Genomic DNA, 21,976 nt, shown 5'->3' on the forward strand with positions numbered 1-21,976 from the left:
GAAAATACTTTCATTAATCTGCTGATAAGGTGTTACCATTATCTGAATATGTGATTCGCATGCCAATGCAAAATAATCAAACATTTTGCTACCAGTGCAGGATTTTTTTGTTGTTGTCTTAAAGAAGTCTTGCCTTGACGTTAAACTTTGACTTAAAAACATACATGCATTAAATGTTTTGTTGTTGTGTAGTTTATATTTATGGATTAAACAGGAGAATAAAAGACACACATTATTAACATATTTTTTAGTTTAACATTAAATTTCTAACCTCCGTTAACAGCAGCATGTTAAAAGGATGATTTACAGTACAAAAGACAGAGATTATAAGTGCTTTAAGTGCATTTATTATTTTTACTTTTAAAACCCATATTTGTTAAAAACTGTGTTATATTTTTATTTTATGGTACAGCAAGCATTTTTAAAAGCTAAGACACTCAATACTTTCACATTGTGAATAGTCATATAGCCACTTGTATCTTTATTTTGTTATTTTGTAATAACAGTGCAGACACAGATTTATTTGCCTATAGAAATGCAGTGTCAGTGTTCGTATGTGGCATGGCTTTTATTCCAGTATACTGGTTCACATGGAAATCAGGGCATCATTTAAACAGCAATTGGGAACTCTGCATATGAGTGTCACTAGAGCATACATTCATATTATTACTATATATGTTATTGAATGTTTGTTATCGAATGTCAGTTCCAAATCATGCCAACAAGAGTTCACTTCTCTATGTAGTCTTCTCACAACCCACCCAAACTGGTTCTGCTGCCACTGCATAGAGGTAAATCTGACTGTATTTCCTTGTACATCTGTTTATGAATTTATGTATGGTGGACGTCGTGTCACTGCACCGACAAGGTTACAAGGTTACAAGAGTTTTGTGAAAGAGGTTTCTATAAGTCAGGAGGGATGCTGGGAGAAAGCGACCATTTTGAGAATGTACTGACATTGCTTCATACAGCACTGCATATCAATAACAATTATTTTTTTTATTTTTTATTTTGTCTTACCCCAATAATGAGCCATATAATTAAAGACTTGTGGCAATATATTGATGGACACACAGTATATGTATTTTCTAACCTCCATTACAAACAGCATGTTAAAATCATTTACATCAAAAGACAGAGATTATAAGGACCTTCAGCAGATTGTTATTTATGATAGTGATATTTATGGCTTTAGACAACTGTATAGATTCTATCAAACAATTTCAGCAATAAAAGAAACAAAAGAAACTAAAATGTTTTTGCCTTTGTTCAAAAAGTGAGCACATAGTATTATATTATAATCTTGGCAAATCTGATACATGTCCAGTATTGCAAAATGGGAGTACACATCCTGATCTAATGTATAGTCTGAATGCATTGTAAGTTGCTTCAGATAAAAGTGTCTACCAAAATGCATCAGTGTGTGTGTGTGTGTGTGTGTGTGTGTGTGTGTGTGTGTGTGTGTGTGTGTGTGTGTGTGTGTGTGTGTCTTCATGAATGCTGTCATCCCTCATGGAGCGATTTTATGATAGTTTCTCAAACTCATGGTGAAGTTACTGGGAGGTCCACGTCTTATGAATTCTTCATGGAACTGAAACATGATATTTAAAGACATTTCTGAACTCTTTAGCATTGTGTTGTTGATGTAAATGTAGATTATTTAAATAAATTATGTTGTGTACAAAATATTAGCTTTTTTCCTCACAACAGATAACAGGTTATATTATAACAGGTTATTACTCACTTGCGTAATCAGTTCTTCAATCTTTGACTCTGACAGAGTTTCCTCACTCATAAATTTCACTCGTAATCCTGCCACTGATCAGTGAAAAACAACGACAAAAAAACTCTTAAGTACAGGCTTACAAATAGACTATGTACAAACAAACAGTGTGACAAGATGCTCAAAGGTTAAACTTTATATTGCAAGTTATCCACACAAGATATCTGTACAAAAAGAGCACAAATCTGTACAAGACATACCATATTTATCTGATTGTGCTGGTTGGAGGAATGATCATGAAGTGCACCGGAAAACAAACAGAGAAATGGTCACATAAAAAGTGACTAAATTTACAGACAAAGACGGTGTGATTTATATTAATCTATGTTCACCCTGCTTGTTTCTCTTTGAACAGTGTGATGTTTATGCTTTGATTTTAAGATCTGGAAAGGAGGAGGATCTCACCTCCATAACAGAAGAAAGGCAAACGCTCAAAGCAGCTCTCATCTGTCCACTGGCCAAAAGATTGTAAAGACACAGCCGTACAATGTTGACTTCCCCAAAATCTCCAGTCGGTCAAACCATTATCTGGTTGTGGATAAACATATCGTGTCTCTGGCAGCCAGTATGTGAAGGAAGAGTTGCTCTGATCTGACCACAGTCTGTTTCTGTACAGACCAATCCACCCATAATAACCATTAGAATCTGTAACGTTCAGTATCTGTTGATGTTCTGTTTCATTTCTCACGATGGCCAGATCTGTGTAAAACTCTCTGCAGTATCTCTGAGCTTCATGCCAGGACTGGTGCTGATTCACCCAAATATACCTCTGGGAGGTGTTTCCTCGTCCTAAAAAACAACAAAGTGTAATTCATCAATACACATTTTATACAACCCTTTGGTTGTAATGTATCATCCATTTTCTTTTATAAACTGTAAATATACAGTATTAAATCATTTAATATATATTTGAAAAAATATAAAATCATTGGATAAAGAATATACTGTATATCAATATTATGCTGTGCAACGTACAATACATTAAATAGTAATAATAAAGGAATTGTTGCTTTTCATACTGAAAAATAAGCACTTGATTCCAGTATATGGGACTGTATTTATTTAATAAATTGCATTATTATTTTTCCGCATGTCCTTTTTTCCATAAGGGTCCTATAAATGTGTAGCTTACATACTTTGACTGTACTTTAAGAAGTCATTTGGCATGATTTTTAGATTGAGTGTCTTACCATCATAGCAAACAAATGGTATAGTGTAGTCACATGATGAATCAAACCATTTGCCATCATAATTCATATAAACACACAGCTCATTTCCACCATAGTTGTCCGGTTGATGATACCAGTTTCTGAATTCTCTCTCTCCTTCCTGATAGAAATCATCATCTTCCAGTGACCATCTCCAGCTGTTGACATCATCATACAGTCCAATCCAGGCTGAGCCATCGTAACTCCCATTAACTGTGTTCATCACACTGTTCATCTCTGTCATGTTATCAATGGTGGCCAGATCAGTGTAATTCTGTCTGCAGTATGTCTGAGCTTCAGACCAGCTCTTATTCACTGAGATAAAGTGATACTGACGGGGACTGCATGATGATTGTGTGCAGTTTCCTGTAAATTAAAAAAAACAACCCAGTCTCAAGGCAGTTCGTGGTATAGGCAAGAAATTTAGAATCAATTGATTTGCGTTTGTGGACATAAATTTCCCCCTTTTTTCGTGTCAGTCAGCACAAACTTTATTTGTGTCACTTAACACGACTTTCAATACACAGACCACGTGTCTATATATATTTATGACCTAATATCAAAGAAAGTCGTACACAGTAAAAAAATCCTGTAAAAAAACAGAAATGTTCTGGCAGCTGGGGCTCCAGAAAAAACATAAAATAACAGTTTTTTCGTGGGGCAAAGTCAAATTATAATAAAACGTACGAATGTGATTGTAGAAATTCACACGAATGAGCCACCTCGTGAAATTGGTAGCCTACGAATTCCCATCAGACTGTGTCATAGGTATTTACACATAAGATATAGCGTTTTAAATTATGGTAGATTGTGCTGGGTGACACGAAAAAAATGGGGAAATTCTTGTCTATGAATTGAACACGAATCAATAGATTACATTTCGTGACAATGTCACTAATTCCCATGAGACTGTTACAAAAACAAACCGACCAAAACAAAAATATACAGTATTAAACAAAAACTCACTGCTGTAGCAGATGAAGGGTCTGTTGGATAAGCAGTTCTCATCTGTCCATCTGCCTGAATGTCTCAATGACACAGCAGTGCAGTGCTGGTTACCCCACTCGCCGTAAACAGAATAACCATTATCTGGTTGTGGGTGTGAATATGGAGTTTCTGGTCTCCAGTTTAGATATTTGGTATTTTGACCATTTGACCAAATCCTGTTCCTGTACAGACCGATCCAGACTTGACCACCTGTACTCTCCAGGATCTTCTGATTCTCTGTCTGGTTTCTCACATTAGCAAGATCTGTGTAATATTGTCTGCAGTATCTCTGAGCTTCTGTCCAGCTTCTGCCGTCATAAATTCCGATGTAACTGTGTGTGTTATTGTTTCCTAAGTTATAAAATATAACAAATATATGTTCTCAGGCATTATCTTACTAAATTATAAGCAAACATGAGAAATGAAATGTTCTTACTGTTATAGCAAACAAATGGCAGCGTGTAGTCACATGATGAATCAAACCATTTGCCATCATAATTCATATAAACACACAGCTCATTTCCACCATAGTTGTCCGGTTGATGATACCAGTTTCTGAATTCTCTCTCTCCTTCCTGATAGAAATCATCATCATCCAGTGACCATCTCCAGCTGTTGACATCATCATACAGTCCAATCCAGGCTGAGCCATCGTAACTCCCATTAACTGTGTTCATCACACTGTTCATCTCTGTCATGTTATCAATGGTGGCCAGATCAGTGTAATTCTGTCTGCAGTATGTCTGAGCTTCAGACCAGCTCTTATTCACTGAGATAAAGTGATACTGATGGGGACTGCATGATGATTGTGTGCAGTTTCCTGTAAATTAAAAGTGTTAAACATCAGGAAAAACAAACTGTATGGACCAAATGCATGTAAAACTTGGTAATGTAGCCTACTAACAAATAACTCAAAATAAAACAAATTGTGGCTGAACAAGATGATGTTGCCCTTTCATTTGCCAAAACAAAAACAATATATTAACATGGTAATTCCTATTCTTATTGATACCTTAAAATCTTATTTGCTGTGATTTCTGTGTAAGAATTATTTTAATCTGTAATCATCAATATTTGTTCTGAGTCCCTGTGACGGGGGTACAGATCCTGGATCAGCGTCGCCAGGGGAACGGCCCGGCAGCTAATCGCGCACACCTGGGACCGATTAGCAGCTGGGCATATAAGCCACACACGCCTCACACTCGGGGAGTTTGCACTCCACAGAGAGAGACTAACGGTATCTTTCTTTGCTCACAGATTCGGACACAAGCAACTAAGACATCACCGGGAACCACGAGCACAAACTGGCTGACGACTGCACGAAGAGCACCCCAATCCTCACTTTGACTTGTTTTGACACGTGTGTTAATAAATTCCCCCTCCGGGGTTGCTTTCATCAGCCATCTTGTGTCCGTAGCGTCTCTTACCCTGCCACAAGTGGTGGAGAATGCGGCATAGTGGTAAGAGACCTCCCAATCACCGCAAATTTTCTAACATCTGTGTCTCCATTGTGTTCAGGAACTACGGACGCTCTCTCTCTCCGGGGGCAGGACGGAGGAAGTTCTACGCCAGCTCGCCGAGGTGTCAGTCCGCCAGCAGCAGTGCTTTGACCAGCTGGTGGCCAGACAGGATCGAGGGGATAAAGAAGTGGAACAGCTCCGGGCGGCTGCCCTGCGGACCCCGCTGCCCGACCCACGCCACCAGGCAAACCAATTGCTCACCAAAATGACAGCTCAGGACGATGTCGAGGCATTCCTCCACACCTTTGAGGTGATCGCCGCCCGAGAAGGCTGGGACCGAGGGCTTTGGGCACGCATTTTGGCGCCCTTCTTAACGGGAGAAGCGCAGCGCGCCTACTACGCCCTCACCGTCACCCAGAGTGAGGACTACGACATCCTGAAGGCGGAAATCCTGGCTCGGGCAGGGCTATCTCCGTTGTGTGCCGCGCAGTAGTTCCATGCCTGGACCTTCAATGTGCGGATGCCGGTTCGGCAGCAAGTCGCCCAGTTGACCCGCCTGGCACACCTCTGGCTGCTGGCGGACGACTCCTCCGCCCTCCAAGTCGTGGAGCGGGTAATGATCGACCGTCTGCTGTGCGCCCTGCCCCGACATCTCCGTCGACCGGTGAGCATGAGAAACCCGAGGACCACCATGGAGCTGGTAGGAGCCGTTGAGCTGGCGGAGTCGTCATTTGCCCGGGACGCCGGAGAGAGAGAGAGGATGGCACCCCGGAGGGGAGGATTCGACAGGCGACCGCCGGAGGGTACTCCCCGACCAGAGAGCAGGCCGGCGGCTCCCGAGGCCGTGGATGAGCCCATGCCTACCGAGCCACCGTCCCCTGGCGCCCGCGCATGGATGGCGGGATGCGCCGTCCATCAGAGCGTGCCCCGGGGAGCACCGACGAGGGTCATTCAAGTGGGGAAGAAGACCTACCGAGCTCTTCTCGACTTTAGCCTCGGGCAGCGGTGGGATCACGGTAGGCTGAACTAACGTAATGGCGCTGCCACCGTCCCCATCACGTGCGTCCACGGCGACACCCAATACGTACCAGCTCGCCGGGTGGCCATCACAGCAGAGCCAGGGACGTGGCAGGTAGAGGTAGGCATCGTCCCGGACCTCCCAGTGCCAGTGGTGCTCGGCCGAGATTGGCCGGGATTCGAGCGCCTCTTGGCCACCACGGTCCGGGAGACGCGGAAGGAAGGGGGCCGCCAAAGACGCCGTGCGCCGAGAGCCCGAAGTCAGCAGCCGACCTTCCTGGCCACCGGAAGCGACCTAGAGGGTGAGTGCCACAATCCGCCTCCTAATGTTTATATGGATGTGTTTCAGCAGGTCACCGCGGGAGGAGTGTTTGGCCGAGAGCAACGGGAGGACAAGCGGTTGAAACATTGCTGGAGTCAGGTGCGAGTACTGGAAGGAGAAGACCGGCTCCCAGCGCCTCACCCTCTCCCCCACTTCGTGGTCAAGAACGGCCTGCTCTACTGTGTCGCGCAGCGGCGGGGGGAGATTAAACGTCTCTTAGTAGTGCCAAGGACCAAGACGGAAGCTGTGCTCGAGCTGGCCCACTCTCACCCTATGGCAGGGCACCTGGGAGCCCAGAACACTCTGCAGAGAATCAGGGATCGGTTCCACTGGCCAGGGATCGATGCAGACGTCAAGAGCTTCTGCCAGAGCTGCCCCACATGCCAGCGGACATCACCTCGGCACCCACCCCCCAGCCCGCTGATTCCGATGCCCATCATCGAGGTACCCTTCGGCCGGATCGGCATGGATCTGGTAGGGCCGTTGCCGAAGTCCGCCCGTGGCCATGAACACATCCTGGTCATCGTGGACTACGCGACCAGATACCCTGAAGCCATACCTCTCCGAAAAGCGACGGCCAAGAACATCGCCAAGGAGCTATTCTTGATGTTCAGCCGGGTGGGTATCCCCTCCGAGATCCTGACGGACCAGGGCACTCCCTTCATGTCCCGGCTGATGAGCGACCTCTGCCAACTCGTCCGGATCCAGCAGCTCCGCACGTCAGTTTACCATCCTCAGACAGACGGGCTGGTCGAACGATTCAACCAGACCCTGAAGCGGATGCTCCGCCGAGTGGTGACGGAGGATGGGCGCGACTGGGACCTCCTGCTGCCCTATGTCCTGTTTGGGATTCGGGAGGTTCCCCAAGCCTCCACCGGGTTCACCCCGTTCGAGCTGTTATTCGGTCGACAACCCCGAGGACTGCTGGACATAGCGCGGGAAGCATGGGAGCAGCAACCCGCGCCGCACCGGACGGTGATCGAGCACGTCCGGGAGATGCGAGAGAGGATCGACCGGGTGATGCCCCTGGTGCGACAGCACCTGGCGGAGGCCCAGCGCGCCCAGCAGAGGTCGTACGACCGGCCCGCCCAGGCCCGAGAGTTCCAACCCGGGGAATGGGTACTTGTCCTCATGCCCACCTCCACCTCGAAGTTCCTGGCATCCTGGCAGGGACCCTACACCATCATGGAGAAGGTGGGGCCGGTCACATATCGGCTCCGTCAGCCGGGGCGGAGAAAGGAGGAGAAGATCTACCATATCAACCTGCTCAAGCGATGGACCGCGCCGCGGGAACAGGTAGCTGCGTTTGCCCAGGAGACCGATCCGGTCGTGGGCCTAGGGGAGCAGCTGTCGGCACCCCAGAAGACGGAGCTAGATGCCCTGGTCCGTCAATACCGGGATGTGTTCACGGAGAGCCCGGGATGGACCCATGTCATCCAGCACGAGATCCGCACGGCCCCAGGAGTAGTCGTGCGGCAACGGCCCTACCGTGTACCGGAAGCCCGTCGGCAGGCTATCGAAGGGGAGGTACAACGGATGCTTCAGTTAGGGGTCATCGAGGCATCCCGCAGCCCGTGGTCCAGCCCGATCGTAATGGTCCCCAAGCAAGACGGCACTCTCCGGTTTTGCAACGACTACCGGAAACTCAACGAGGTGTCATCGTTCGATGGGTACCCCATGCCGCGGGTGGATGAACTGCTCGACCGCCTCGGTAGGGCTCGGTACATCCCAACCCTGGACCTCACCAAAGGCTACTGGCAGGTGCCGCTATCAGCTGAAGCCAAATAAAAGACTGCCTTCAGCACCCCCAGCGGCCACTGGCAGTACCGAGTCCTACCGTTCGGCCTTCACGGAGCCCTCGCGACATTCCAGCGGATGATGAATATCGTGCTGCGACCCCACCAGCAATACGCCGCAGCCTACATCGACGATGTGGTAATCCACGCCGAAAACTGGGAAGAACACCTCGAGCGACTCCGGAGGGTGTTCGACGAGCTGCGACGGGCTGGGCTCACAGCCAACCCAAGAAAGTGCCACCTGGGTCTTACCAAGGCCAAGTATCTGGGGTACCAGATCGGCCGGGGACTCATCAGGCCACAGGAAAGGAAGGTGGAAGCGGTGAGGTCGGCAGCCCGGCCGACGACCAAGACCCAGGTACGTGCATTTCTGGGGTTGGCGGGCTACTACCGTTGTTTTATTCCACACTTCTCTTCGATAGCCAGCCCCCTGACAGACTTGATGAAGAAAGGGCAACCGGAGACCCTGGACTGGACGACCAAGGCGGAGGCAGCATTCCAGGCCCTCAAGAGAGCCCTCACCTCGTCTCCGGTCCTGTATGCCCCGGACTTCAGCTGCCCGTTTATCCTGCAGACGGACGCCTCCGATACAGGCCTGGGAGCCGTGCTGTCCCAGGTCCAGGAAGGGGAGGAACACCCCGTCACGTACATCAGCCGCAAACTGTCTCCTGCCGAGACCAGGTACGCCGCATTGGAGAAAGAGGCCCTGGCCGTGAAGTGGGCAGTCTTGGAGCTGCGCTACTACCTGCTTGGCCGAAGCTTCACGCTCATCACAGACCACGCTCCGCTGCAGTGGATGGCCCGAGCAAAAGACACCAACGCCCGGGTGACGCGGTGGTTCCTCGCGCTCCAGGACTTCCACTTCACGGTGCAACATCGGGCCGGGGCCTCGAACGGCAATGCGGACGGCATGTCTCGGATGTGGTCTGGTTGGGCAGGTCTGTCAGGCGACACTTCCCTCCCACCCCTGCTAGCACCCCTAGGCGCCCACAGAAGCTGCAGGGATACCAGGTCGACGCTTGGGGGGGGGAGTGTGACGGGGGTACAGATCCTGGATCAGCGTCGCCAGGGGAACGGCCCGGCAGCTAATCGCGCACACCTGGGACCGATTAGCAGCTGGGCATATAAGCCACACACGCCTCACACTCGGGGAGTTTGCACTCCACAGAGAGAGACTAACGGTATCTTTCTTTGCTCACAGATTCGGACACAAGCAACTAAGACATCACCGGGAACCACGAGCACGAACTGGCTGACGACTGCACGAAGAGCACCCCAATCCTCACTTTGACTTGTTTTGACACGTGTGTTAATAAATTCCCCCTCCGGGGTTGCTTTCATCAGCCATCTTGTGTCCGTAGCGTCTCTTACCCTGCCACAGTCCCATTAAACACTGTAGCTGTAAGTGTCTGTGACTGTTGTTGCTACACATAACATGAATAGTGCCAGAATGTAAATGATTCAAGAAATGTCTTTAGCATTTTGCTTTGTATTATTATTTCCCCCATTTTTTACCAGTTAGATTCTCTTCACATGACATGCAAAAAAGCAAATGACAAAAATGTTTTAAATGAACTCACTACTGTAGCAGATGAAGGGCATGTTGGATAAGCAGTTCTCATCTGTCCATCTGCCTGAATGTCTCAATGACACAGCAATGCAGTGCTGGTTATACCACTGGCCATATCCATTATCTGGTTGCTCTTCTGAATATGTAATTTCTGGTCTCCAGTTTTGATATTTGGTATTTTGACCATTCGACCAAATCCTGTTCCTGTACAGACCGATCCAGACTCGACCACCAGTACTCTCCAGGATCTTCTGATTCTCTGTCTGGTTTCTCACATTGGCAAGATCTGTGTAAGATTCTCTGCAGTATTTCTGAGCTTCTGTCCAGTTTCTTCTCTCAGTGATTTTGATGTAACAGTGTGTGTTATTGTTTCCTAAGTTAAAAAAATATAACAAATATACTTAGGACTAAGAAAATACAAGAAACAAACATGACAAATGAAATGTTCTTACCATCAAAGCAAACAAATGATAGGATGTTATCACATGATGAATCAAACCATTTGCCATCATAATTCATATAAACACACAGCTCATTTCCACCATAGTTGTCCGGTTGATGATACCAGTTTCTGAATTCTCTCTCTCCTTCCTGATAGAAATCATCATCATCCAGTGACCATCTCCAGCTGTTGACATCATCATACAGTCCAATCCAGGCTGAGCCATTGTAACTCCCATTAACTGTGTTCATCACACTGTTCATCTCTGTCATGTTATCAATGGTGGCCAGATCAGTGTAATTCTGTCTGCAGTATGTCTGAGCTTCAGACCAGCTCTTATTCACTGAGATAAAGTGATACTGACGGGATGACGCCAAAGGGGACACTGTGGAGAATGTGTTAAATTTCAAGATTTTAGACAATTTACGACAATCCTAGCCATTAAACAGACACATACTCACCATTGTAGCAAATGAAAGGTAACTGATAATCACAGTTTTCATCCGTCCATTTCCCAGAGTCACTGAATGACACAGCAGTGCAGTATTCACTGTCTCCAGCATTATTCGGCTCTCCTGACCTCCAGTTACTGAATGTAGAGTTACTCTGATCTGACCAAGATCTAGTTCTGTACAGACCAATCCAACCATAATAATAATAATAATAATAATCATAATAATAATCATAATAATAATCATAATAATCATAATAGTAATTGTAATAGTAATTCTTGATTGAATATTGGATCTTTTGGTTTTCAGCTTCATTTCTGACACTGACAAGGTCTGTGTGATGTTCTCTGCAGTAACTCTGAGCTTCAGTCCAGTTTTTGTATTGATAAACCCAAACATAACTAGTGCTGGCATTCTGTCTTCCTGGAAGCATTAAGCATAAGTGGGACTATATTTAATACACATTTGAACTCTTATATCTCCATTGTGTTAAATTATTAAAATTGCTCACCGTCATAGCACATAAAAGGCAATTTGATATTGCATCTTTTTGCATACCAAATCCCTCCGTACATGACTACACACTGACTCTGTCCTCCATAATTCCCTGGCTCTTCTTTATACCAGTTTCTGAACTGTTTTTCTCCTTCTTTAAAGAAATCACTGCCCTCCAGAGTCCATTTCCAACTGTTCAGATCATCATAGAGTCCAATCCAGGCCAGATCAATGGAGTTATATTCATTCACTGTGTTGAATAACTGCACCGTCTCTTGTTCATTTTCAGTGGTGACCAGATCAGTGTATTTATCTCTACAGTAACTCTGAGCTTCTGTCCATGTCTTGTTCTCATTCACAAAGATATACTGACGTGGAACACACAAGGTGCAAGTGATAAAGCCTGTTGGGAAAACAATGGTTTCATTTATTCAGTCAGTGTTTGAGACCGGTAATCATATTTTTAAACAGGTGTGAACAGTGTCGGAAGTAGATTTTCAAGTTTTTACATGAACAGGCACATACTTTAGAACTGAAAATACAATATTTAAGCATCCAATAAATATCATGAACTGAGCCTTTGGCCATGTAACAACAAACTTGTACGTATCAGTTGTAATACAGTATTTTTATTTTTACATATGAAATTAAGAAAAATCATATTTAAAACCAAATTAGACTCTTGTGTGCATGGCATAACATAGAAAAAGTAAAGACACTCTGGCAATAAGGTATACTGTACATACAAAATTTACTGTTAATTAAACCGTAAAATAACATAAATCAATATTTTAAAAAAATTGTGTCGACTAAATAGCAAATGTTTGGCATTGACAAACGTACAAAACTTGATATTTTTGTAAAACAAATCATATTGAAATGATGTTTCAATAACAGAGATCAACAAATCTTGTACAAACAGTTGAGTTCATGCCAACTCAGCTTGATGCTGACAAATGAAGCCATACCAACTACTAAAAATATTCTTACAAAGAACATTAGTTTCAATTGGTCAAATTTATAATACAATATGAAATAGCTGAAGTAAATAACTTTAAATGTATTTCCTAGAGGTCTCAGTATTCAAACATTGTATATTCACATACATTATGGTGATGGTGGAAAAAGATAAAAATGCACATTACCCGAGAAGAGAACCAGTGGAAACATGGCTGTGAAGAAATGTTGTGCCCATTTAAAAAAGGAACAATTATAAATGTTCAAGTAAAAATCTTTGCATTGTGTCTTACCTTCAGGATCTAAACCTTTAAATCTTACCAGTTTCTACGTCTATGTTGTTAGACTTCTTGTATATTTATAGCAACTTGAAAAAAATGTGGGTGTGAATATTACTAAGCCTAAAATAAAGAGACACGTCAGATCTGATGACATGTGCCTTTAGTTACCAGCAATTAATAAAATATGGATGGGAACACCAAAATCAAAATGTTTAAAACCAGACTGTGTGGTTAAGCCAGAGTGTAAGTGCAAAACTAAAAGTAAATAAGAAAGTGCATTTTATTTTGTGTCTTAAGAAAGAAGGTTCTAAACTTTAAAGCAGCGGTTCTTAATCCCAGTCCTCACGACCCCCCCACTCTTCATATATTGCATCCCTATCTTGTTTAACACCTGATTCAAACAGGTGTACACGGGCAATCGGCTGAAATTAATTTCATTGAAGAACACGAACTTGCGCTACACTGCCTGCAGCGTCTTCACACACAAACAAAACTTACTACAAAAGTGAATGGCTATTTAACAGTAATCATGAGATTTGAGTAGTAGTCACGTTTAATGTCTTTTGAATGGAACGTACAGTATACAGGGATAAGAGCTGCCCTACGTGCTCTCGGAAATGTGAAAATTCCCACTTTTGAAATCATGATTGTGAACTGGTTGTGTTCAGGTGCTTTATCAGAAAGAATCAAGGACGCCAGATTCATGCTTGCATGCGTGTGTCTTGGGAACATGTTAGATGGTAAAAGTTTTCAACCATCCTGTATAGTTTTACGGTCTATAGTCAGCTTCTGGAATATTGGTGAAACACATGCTATTTTCGCTGTGTATAAAACATACAATATGCTTCAAATGATTATTCATACTGTATGTAAATATGTACTAATTTAACGACAAGACATGGTAATGAAGCTGTTCCGGGAAAAAAAACAATAAAGCATCTGTCATTGCAGAAACCCTTCTCCCATCCACCATGTTTAAAATATGATTATTTGAGCTGATTTTAAAACACTTGACACACACTTTGTAAAAGCAAAAATATGAGTTTTTGTTTTGGTGAGGCATCTAATGTGCCTAAAACCTTTGCTTTTTACGAAATAAAAAGATTTGGTTGTATAATATATTAACTGCAAACAGCAAATACTCCCAGAAATAGAAACATCTGCATGAGCTCTTCTCTTCTTCTTGGTTTAACCTGAATAGTGCTCCAGGTATTTCTTGCCTAAACAAACATGTTCAAGAAGTTCACCAATAAATGTTAATGCCATATGTGGTCATACAGTAGTCATTGAGTTTGTTTACATGCTATGTCCTCCTGATCATGTCAAGATTTGTATTTGATTATTGTTTATTTTATCACCAACATACAAAATAAATGTAAATGAGTATACAGGCGCATGCGCTCATCTTCAGTTTCTGAAAATTCTTACTTATTGTAATGGGAAAAATGTTCCAGTCAATTCTTGTTGGACGTGTTTGAGAAAACAAGTCAGCACTCCTTCCATTTAATGCTTGTGAATGTATGAAAAGCTTGGGTTTGGGTTCTTGTTGTCATGTCTCCATCTGAATAGACATGTTGTTTTAATAGACACAAATTCTAGTCTGGTTAGTGCAGATGCAGATGTCAGAACAATGCCTCATTCAAACAATAACATGCGAACACATTTGACCAACAACAACAATTTAATGTTTTTTCCCAAACAGTTCAGTTGTTATAGCCTCGTTTAGATGTTTATAATGTTGTGCCTGTTCTGTTATGTCTTAGTGATCATTTTATTGCCAATACAGTATATTAGCAAGCCTTAGATGTGGTTAAAATACACTTCTGAACCACTGAAACATTACATTAATATGCATTTGGCTGATTATTTAATCCAAAGCAAAAATGGATATACTTCACTATGGTTAAAAAAGTTTTAAGACCCCCGTAAGATTTATCTTGGCAAAGACAATTCCTGTTTGGATTTGAAAACATTGAATACCTATAAGTATAAATCAACACAATTCCAAAAAAACATATCAGAAAACTGAATCTCATTATCTTATTATTTTTGGAAAATATCTCTACATCTACAAACCTGTTGTGTTAAACCTGTTGTACATTCACTGATTTTGCATAGACTCAAGCATACACAATATTTCACTCCTATATCCTAAACATCTGAAGTCTATACTGTCCTGTTTGTATCTGTAAACTGTAAGCTATGATTTTGCCCTTCCAATTGTGATTGCCAAACAGTATTTATGCTATTTTTGTCATCACCTGCCAATTAGTAAGTAAATCTCCTAAATGTACCAGCTCATTCCAACTGGTTTTGCTTGAAACATTGATCATTTTATGTTTTACATTCACATGTTTTTGTCATGCAGTCAATAAAGTCTTTAACAATATCCATTTCCCTCAAAACACACAGAACAGAGATGGTTCTGCACTAATAAAAACTCATCGGTCAACTCAATTGTAGCAAGCAGCATGTAAACATGTTTTGCGAAACATTCTTTGTCTCTGTTAAAATGTATACACAGCCTACATAAAACAACATAGAAGATGTTAGTATACTGTACAGAACATACCAAAACAAAACTGGATTATTTACAACTGAAATTCATTTTAAAGTTGTTTAGAGATTACAGTAATTATTGACCCCGTAAACTGTATTTTGTATTTAGTATGTGACAATGTGAACTGCTTTCCTTCATTTTCAGGGACTGATTTTACGATAGTTTCTCAAATGCACGGTGATGTTCCTGGGAACTCCTAGTTCGATCAGCTTCTCTTGAAACTGAAATAACAAGAGGATGGTGACTGATTGTGTGTGTGTGTGTGTGTGTGCGTGTGTGTGTGCGTGCGTGCGTGCGTGCGTGCGTGCGTGTGTGTGTGCAGTCATAACATTTCATCGGCATTATAGTCTTTATCGCACTATTGTCTATTTGCAGTGCTCTTTTTTTAAATAATTAAAGTGTGAGTAAATAAAAAGGAGCGTATGTATGAATACATACAGTATAATACATGTTACATTTTTATATGTATGGGTGATTGTTTCATTTTGACTGTACTCACCTGTATAAGCACAAGCTCTTCAATCTGAGACTCTGACAGATTCTCTTCACTTGTAACTTCAAGTCTCAGTCCAATCACTGATAATTAAATAAAAAAACAACACATGTCACTGCTGTGTAAATACAATATATAAGACAGTGTATTTACTTTAGCATAATATCATTTGTGAATTGGTGAAGTATGTTTTAACACCCATTATGGATTCAACAACTGCAGAAACAAGAACAACTTCATCACTTCTGCTTGCTTGATTACTCCTTGATAATATATATGTAATTGTGACTTAGATCAGATCACATTTTCAATAATTTCTCAGATCACATTTTAATAATTAATGCAGAAATCCAGATTCTCAAGCTTTGCCTGTAACTGTATCTACGTACATAAAACATACCATAGTCATCTGAAAAGGTCGAGGCAGTGGTCATCATGTTCACCAGAACAGAAGGTGGTGTAACATAAAAAAGAAACAATTTGATATAAATGGAAGCTTGTATGTAAATTTAACGTATGTTTTTGATGTCATTATAAAGACATATGCTCTCACCACCGTAGCAGAAGAAAGGCAAACGCTCAAAGCAGCTCTCATCTGTCCACTGGCCAAAAGATTGTAAAGACACAGTGGTACAATGTTGACTTCCGTGCAGTCCAGTGACATATAAACCATTATCTGGTTGGGGATAAACATATGAAGTCTCTGGCAGCCAGTATGTGAAAGTAGAGCTGCTCTGATCTGACCACAGTCTGTTTCTATACAGACCAATCCATATGTACATATTATAACCACTGAAAAGTGTAACGTCCAGTATCTGTTGATGTTCTGTTTCATTTCTCACAATGGCCAGATCTGTGTAAAACTCTCTGCAGTGTCTCTGAGCTTCATGCCAGGTCTTTCCTTCAAGTACCAAAACATAATTCTGAGAGGTGTTTGCTCTACCTAAAAAAAAACAGAATTTAATGCATTTTTTTAATCAGTCAATACATTTGTTCTCATACTGTACACTGTAAAAATCAGTACTAAATGGCTTTTGTGATATTTAAGGACTGAAAAACTGAATGTCGCACCATCATAACAAAGAAATGATTGAGAACTGTCACATGAAAAATCAGCCCAGTTTCCGTTGTAATCCAGAAGAACACACAGTTCATCGCCTACGTAGTTGTTTGGTTCATGAAACCAGTTTCTGAATTCTCTCTCTCCTTCCTGATAGAAATCATCATCATCCAGTGACCATCTCCAGCTGTTGACATCATCATACAGTCCAATCCAGGCTGAGCCATTGTAACTCCCATTAACTGTGTTCATCACACTGTTCATCTCTGTCATGTTATCAATGGTGGCCAGATCAGTGTAATTCTGTCTGCAGTATGTCTGAGCTTCAGACCAGCTCTTATTCACTGAGATAAAGTGATACTGACGGGATGATGCCAAAGGGGACACTGTGAGAATGTGTTAAATTTCAAGATTTTAGACAATTTACGACAATCCTAGCCATTAAACAGACACATACTCACCATTGTAGCAAATGAAAGGTAACTGATAATCACAGTTTTCATCCGTCCATTCTCCAGCATCACTGAATGACACAGCAGTGCAGTATTCACTGTCTCCAGCATTATTCGGCTCTCCTGACCTCCAGTTACTGAATGTAGAGTTACTCTGATCTGACCAAGATCTAGTTCTATACAGACCAATCCAAACATTGATAAGATTGGAATAAAGATCGATCCTCTCATTCTCAGTCTCATTCCTGATACTGACAAGGTCTGTGTGATGTTCTCTGCAGTATCTCTGAGCTTCAGACCAGTTTAGGTAATTTAAACAAACACAAAACTTGTACTGGCATTCTGTCTTCCTGTGGGACACAATTTCAATATATTAAATGTCTCATAGTAAATATGTATAAAAATATGTTGTTCTGACTGTTTAAAGAAAAAAAACTACACTCACCATCATAGCAAACAAAGGGAAGTGAATTGGAGCAATACTGATCACCCACTGTCCTCTGTAATATGACACAGACACACAGAGACTCTGTCCATACCAGTTTCTAGGTTGCTGAACATACCAGCTATTAAAAGCTAACTCTGTGTTTCCCAGTGACCATCTCCAGCTGTTGACATCATCATACAGTCCAATCCAGGCTGAGCCATCGTAACTCCCATTAACTGTGTTCATCACACTGTTCATCTCTGTCATGTTATCAATGGTGGCCAGATCAGTGTAATTCTGTCTGCAGTATGTCTGAGCTTCAGACCAGCTCTTATTCACTGAGATAAAGTGATACTGACGGGGACTGCATGAAGATTGTGTGCAGGTTCCTTGTGAATTATGTAAAAGTATAGATAAAATTAGATGCCTTTGAGCTACTCTGCAATGTCGTGATATTGTAAATAACATTTCAGCATCTTTTGCAGTGACAAATAATGAAAATAAACTCACTACTGTAGCAGATGAAGGGCATGTTGGATAAGCAGTTCTCATCTGTCCATCTGCCTGAATGTCTCAATGACACAGCAATGCAGTGCTGGTTATACCACTGGCCATATCCATTATCTGGTTGCTCTTCTGAATATGTAATTTCTGGTCTCCAGTTTTGATATTTGGTATTTTGACCATTCGACCAAATCCTGTTCCTGTACAGACCGATCCAGACTCGACCACCAGTACTCTCCAGGATCTTCTGATTCTCTGTCTGGTTTCTCACATTGGCAAGATCTGTGTAAGATTCTCTGCAGTATTTCTGAGCTTCTGTCCAGTTTCTTCTCTCAGTGATTTTGATGTAACAGTGTGTGTTATTGTTTCCTAAGTTAAAAAAATATAACAAATATACTTAGGACTAAGAAAATACAAGAAACAAACATGACAAATGAAATGTTCTTACCATCAAAGCAAACAAATGATAGGATGTTATCACATGATGAATCAAACCATTTGCCATCATAATTCATATAAACACACAGCTCATTTCCACCATAGTTGTCCGGTTGATGATACCAGTTTCTGAATTCTCTCTCTCCTTCCTGATAGAAATCATCATCATCCAGTGACCATCTCCAGCTGTTGACATCATCATACAGTCCAATCCAGGCTGAGCCATTGTAACTCCCATTAACTGTGTTCATCACACTGTTCATCTCTGTCATGTTATCAATGGTGGCCAGATCAGTGTAATTCTGTCTGCAGTATGTCTGAGCTTCAGACCAGCTCTTATTCTCTGAGATAAAGTGATACTGACGGGATGATGCCAAAGGGGACACTGTGGAGAATGTGTTAAATTTCAAGATTTTAGACAATTTACGACAATCCTAGCCATTAAACAGACACATACTCACCATTGTAGCAAATGAAAGGTAACTGATAATCACAGTTTTCATCCGTCCATTCTCCAGCATCACTGAATGACACAGCAGTGCAGTATTCACTGTCTCCAGCATTATTCGGCTCTCCTGACCTCCAGTTACTGAATGTAGAGTTACTCTGATCTGACCAAGATCTAGTTCTATACAGACCAATCCAACCATAATAATAATCATAATAATATTCATAATAATCATAATAATTGTAATTGTAATAGTAATTCTTGATTGAATATCGGATCTTCTGGTTTTCAGCTTCATTTCTGACACTGACAAGGTCTGTGTGATGTTCTCTGCAGTAACTCTGAGCTTCAGTCCAGTTTTTGTATTGATAAACCCAAACATAACTAGTGCTGGCATTCTGTCTTCCTGGAAGCATTAAGCATAAGTGGGACTATATTTAATACACATTTAAACTCTTATATCTCCATTGTGTTAAATTATTAAAATTGCTCACCGTCATAGCAGATAAAAGGCAATGTGATATCACATCTTATTGCATACCAAATCTCTCCGTACATGACTACACACTGACTCTGTCCTCCATAATTCCCTGGCTCTTCCTTATACCAGTTTCTGAACTGTTTTTCTCCTTCTTTAAAGAAATCACTGTCCTCTAGAGTCCATTTCCAACTGTCCAGATCATCATAGAGTCCAATCCAGGCCAGATCAATGGAGTTATATTCATTCACTGTGTTGAGTAACTGCACCGTCTCTTCTTCATTTTCAGTGGTGACCAGATCAGTGTATTTATCTCTACAGTAGCTCTGAGCTTCTGTCCATGTCTTGTTCTCATTCACAAAGATATACTGACGTGGAACACACAAGGTAAAGGCGATAAACCCTGTTGAGAAAAGGGTTAAATTCAGTCAATCAGTGATTGTCAATAATATACTGTGGGTATATGTAAACAGTGTCAACCATATTCATCCTATTTAAACAGAAAAAAAATAAAAAATAAGCACAAGTTTTAAATAAAAGAAACATTATGATATCAAATTATGAATATTTAATAATATTAAGAAAAAAAGTCACTTTTCAAACTAATTAAATATGCACATAACCATGGAAAACATGCAATGAATTCATGCTGCAATTGAACAAATTGTATACAAACTTTGTAGTCCTTGAATTAATTGAATTAATAATGGTATTTCAGCAATAGCAAGTGCAAATTCAAAATAAATAAATACATTTTAATTTGTCATTGATACCTGAAATAAGAAGAAATTGCACATATCCACACATATTACACAAGATTATAGGAAAATATAAAAATGCACACTATACCTGAGAAGAAAACTAGTGAAAACATGGCTGTGGAAAAACGTCTGTTAGAAAAATTAAAATGAGTTACAAATGTTACAGAAAAAGTCATCTTTGCTGTGTGTTTTTGTTTACCTTTAAGTCTCTTGCTTAGAATCACCTCTAAAATAAAGAGACTAACATTACCTTTGTTTAACCATAGTCGAAAACCAGTTGGACTGGTTAGGGAAGATTTTACAGGAAAGACGGGCAACTTTTTTTAGAGTAACATGTATCAGGTGCTTCATGTATGGAACCATAAAGTTTCCATAATTTGTAGAAGTATTGTGTAGCTTGTTAATTAAGCTAAAGAACCTTCAATCGTTAACTCTTTGAAGCCTGTGAAAATGTTTTTACAGAACGCTTTACGGGTTTCAAACCTAAATCTATTGGTAATTCATGAATATGCTGACAGGATACAATGCAAAAGAAAACAGAAATCTCTTAAAACAGCATTTTGCAGATTTTGCAACAGTTTTACGGCAGCTGTTTCATCTTTTTCCTAATCTATACCAGACCGAATAATAAGATCTCCAGATGCATTGTTCTTTCTCAGAAAAACAAGCTCTATTTAAATTTAAAAAAGTACTGTAATCTGAGAAATGTTCTTGAATGAACCGGTACAGTCAGGTTTAGGACGTGCTTCAAATAACACGTCAACATTCCTTCCATTTCATACATGCAGGATAGGATTTTAAAAAATCCCGATAGTTCACATTAATATGGTATTAAAATTAAAGCATGAAACAGAAAATATAAATATTGATTTATAGCAAAAAAATCACGAAACATTCAGAAGGACAGCAGCGATATACTCAGATGTTGTTTGTAATTTCTCATTTTATTAGACACTATTAACTGACTATTAATATTGCCTGCACTAACTTCAGTCTGGTTAATTTAAGATTTTCAAAGCTGTCAGAACAAAACCTCTCCCACACAACAGAGAAGTACAGATTTGACCAAGGGCAGTCATTTAATGTTCCTTCCAAACAGGTTTTTCAGCTGCAGGTTTGCATTTAACCAAAGTTTTAAAAACATACATATCTAATTTCAGTTGTTAATTCACCTTTATCTCTCACACCATTTATCTCTTGTACACAATTTCAAAGCAGCTTCACAGTACAAGTCATGTTCATGTTCTATTGCTTTTCCCACAATTGCATTTAATTGTATTTCTCATTTAAAATGATACTTAAAAACTATTAAAATAATAGTTCACTTGAAAATGTAATAATTTGTTCATTATGAAAATGTATTATACTTACCAACTTGTTGTTCCAATCCTTAAAGTCCCAGTAAAATAAAAAATTACAATTCTTATTTTTTCATGAAATATTGAAGCGTTTATAAATAGCTTATCAGTGTGGGTCGTTTTCTTTTTAAAATTCATGTAACCTCATAATCTTCAGTTAAAATCTGAAAATGCACTTCCACCCTGAAATGACTATCCATCTCAAATGACGTAAATTAGACAGCTAG

At 41.2% G+C, this 21,976-nt stretch overlaps 3 protein-coding genes and 1 long non-coding RNA gene across 4 annotated transcripts; all 4 read right to left on the reverse strand.

The window, feature by feature from the left end:
* Positions 1–436: 436 nt before the first annotated feature.
* Positions 437–12,807, reverse strand: si:dkey-11o15.5 (macrophage mannose receptor 1). The gene is made up of 13 exons (XM_057360953.1): positions 12,783–12,807; positions 12,678–12,704; positions 11,549–11,935; positions 11,047–11,460; positions 10,596–10,970; positions 10,154–10,516; positions 4,415–4,798; positions 3,958–4,329; positions 2,974–3,357; positions 2,189–2,572; positions 1,984–2,001; positions 1,745–1,818; positions 437–1,591 (listed from the first exon to the last, which is right to left on the reverse strand). The coding sequence occupies exons 2-13, from the start codon at positions 12,700–12,702 to the stop codon at positions 1,511–1,513; spliced, it is 3,261 nt and encodes a 1,086-aa protein (XP_057216936.1). The 5' UTR covers positions 12,703–12,704; positions 12,783–12,807; the 3' UTR covers positions 437–1,510.
* Positions 12,808–14,317: 1,510 nt separating this feature from the next.
* LOC130570626 (uncharacterized) lies at positions 14,318–16,299 on the reverse strand. Its single transcript, XR_008964984.1, has 3 exons — positions 16,224–16,299; positions 15,830–15,906; positions 14,318–15,551 (listed from the first exon to the last, which is right to left on the reverse strand). It is a non-coding gene; the product is annotated as an uncharacterized LOC130570626 (long non-coding RNA).
* Positions 16,300–16,332: 33 nt separating this feature from the next.
* Positions 16,333–18,029, reverse strand: LOC130569860 (macrophage mannose receptor 1-like). Its single transcript, XM_057359757.1, has 4 exons — positions 17,899–18,029; positions 17,345–17,685; positions 16,895–17,269; positions 16,333–16,766 (listed from the first exon to the last, which is right to left on the reverse strand). Exons 1-4 carry the CDS (start codon positions 18,027–18,029, stop codon positions 16,333–16,335), a joined length of 1,281 nt encoding a protein of 426 aa, XP_057215740.1.
* Positions 18,030–18,231: 202 nt separating this feature from the next.
* On the reverse strand, positions 18,232–21,037 carry LOC130569861 (macrophage mannose receptor 1-like). The gene is made up of 6 exons (XM_057359759.1): positions 21,013–21,037; positions 20,591–20,617; positions 19,647–20,033; positions 19,166–19,558; positions 18,715–19,089; positions 18,232–18,635 (listed from the first exon to the last, which is right to left on the reverse strand). The coding sequence occupies exons 1-6, from the start codon at positions 21,035–21,037 to the stop codon at positions 18,232–18,234; spliced, it is 1,611 nt and encodes a 536-aa protein (XP_057215742.1).
* Between the last annotated feature and the right edge of the window lie 939 nt (positions 21,038–21,976).

This window comes from Triplophysa rosa, linkage group LG19 (assembly GCF_024868665.1).
Source record: "Triplophysa rosa linkage group LG19, Trosa_1v2, whole genome shotgun sequence".
NCBI classification, from domain to species: domain Eukaryota; kingdom Metazoa; phylum Chordata; class Actinopteri; order Cypriniformes; family Nemacheilidae; genus Triplophysa; species Triplophysa rosa.

What these genes read in the sequence shown, in the direction of transcription:
- si:dkey-11o15.5 (XM_057360953.1), bottom strand. Translation starts at nt 12,702, where the DNA reads ATGTTTCCACTGGTTCTCTTCTCGG. An exon ending in TCCACTGGTTCTCTTCTCGG is followed by an intron (nt 11,936 to 12,677) that starts GTAATGTGCATT and finishes TTTTCCCAACAG; the next exon opens with GCTTTATCACTTGCACCTTG. An exon ending in GCCCTTCATCTGCTACAGTA is followed by an intron (nt 4,799 to 10,153) that starts GTGAGTTCATTT and finishes TTTAATTTACAG; the next exon opens with GAAACTGCACACAATCATCA.
- LOC130569860 (XM_057359757.1), bottom strand. Translation starts at nt 18,029, where the DNA reads ATGACAGAGATGAACAGTGTGATGAACACAGTTAATGGGAGTTACGAT. An exon ending in GAGTTAGCTTTTAATAGCTG is followed by an intron (nt 17,686 to 17,898) that starts GTATGTTCAGCA and finishes TGTGTCCCACAG; the next exon opens with GAAGACAGAATGCCAGTACA. An exon ending in ATCATTTCTTTGTTATGATG is followed by an intron (nt 16,767 to 16,894) that starts GTGCGACATTCA and finishes GTTTTTTTTTAG; the next exon opens with GTAGAGCAAACACCTCTCAG.
- LOC130569861 (XM_057359759.1), bottom strand. Translation starts at nt 21,037, where the DNA reads ATGCATCTGGAGATCTTATTATTCG. An exon ending in GCCTTTTATCTGCTATGACG is followed by an intron (nt 19,559 to 19,646) that starts GTGAGCAATTTT and finishes TAATGCTTCCAG; the next exon opens with GAAGACAGAATGCCAGCACT. An exon ending in ATCATTTGTTTGCTTTGATG is followed by an intron (nt 18,636 to 18,714) that starts GTAAGAACATTT and finishes TTTTTAACTTAG; the next exon opens with GAAACAATAACACACACTGT.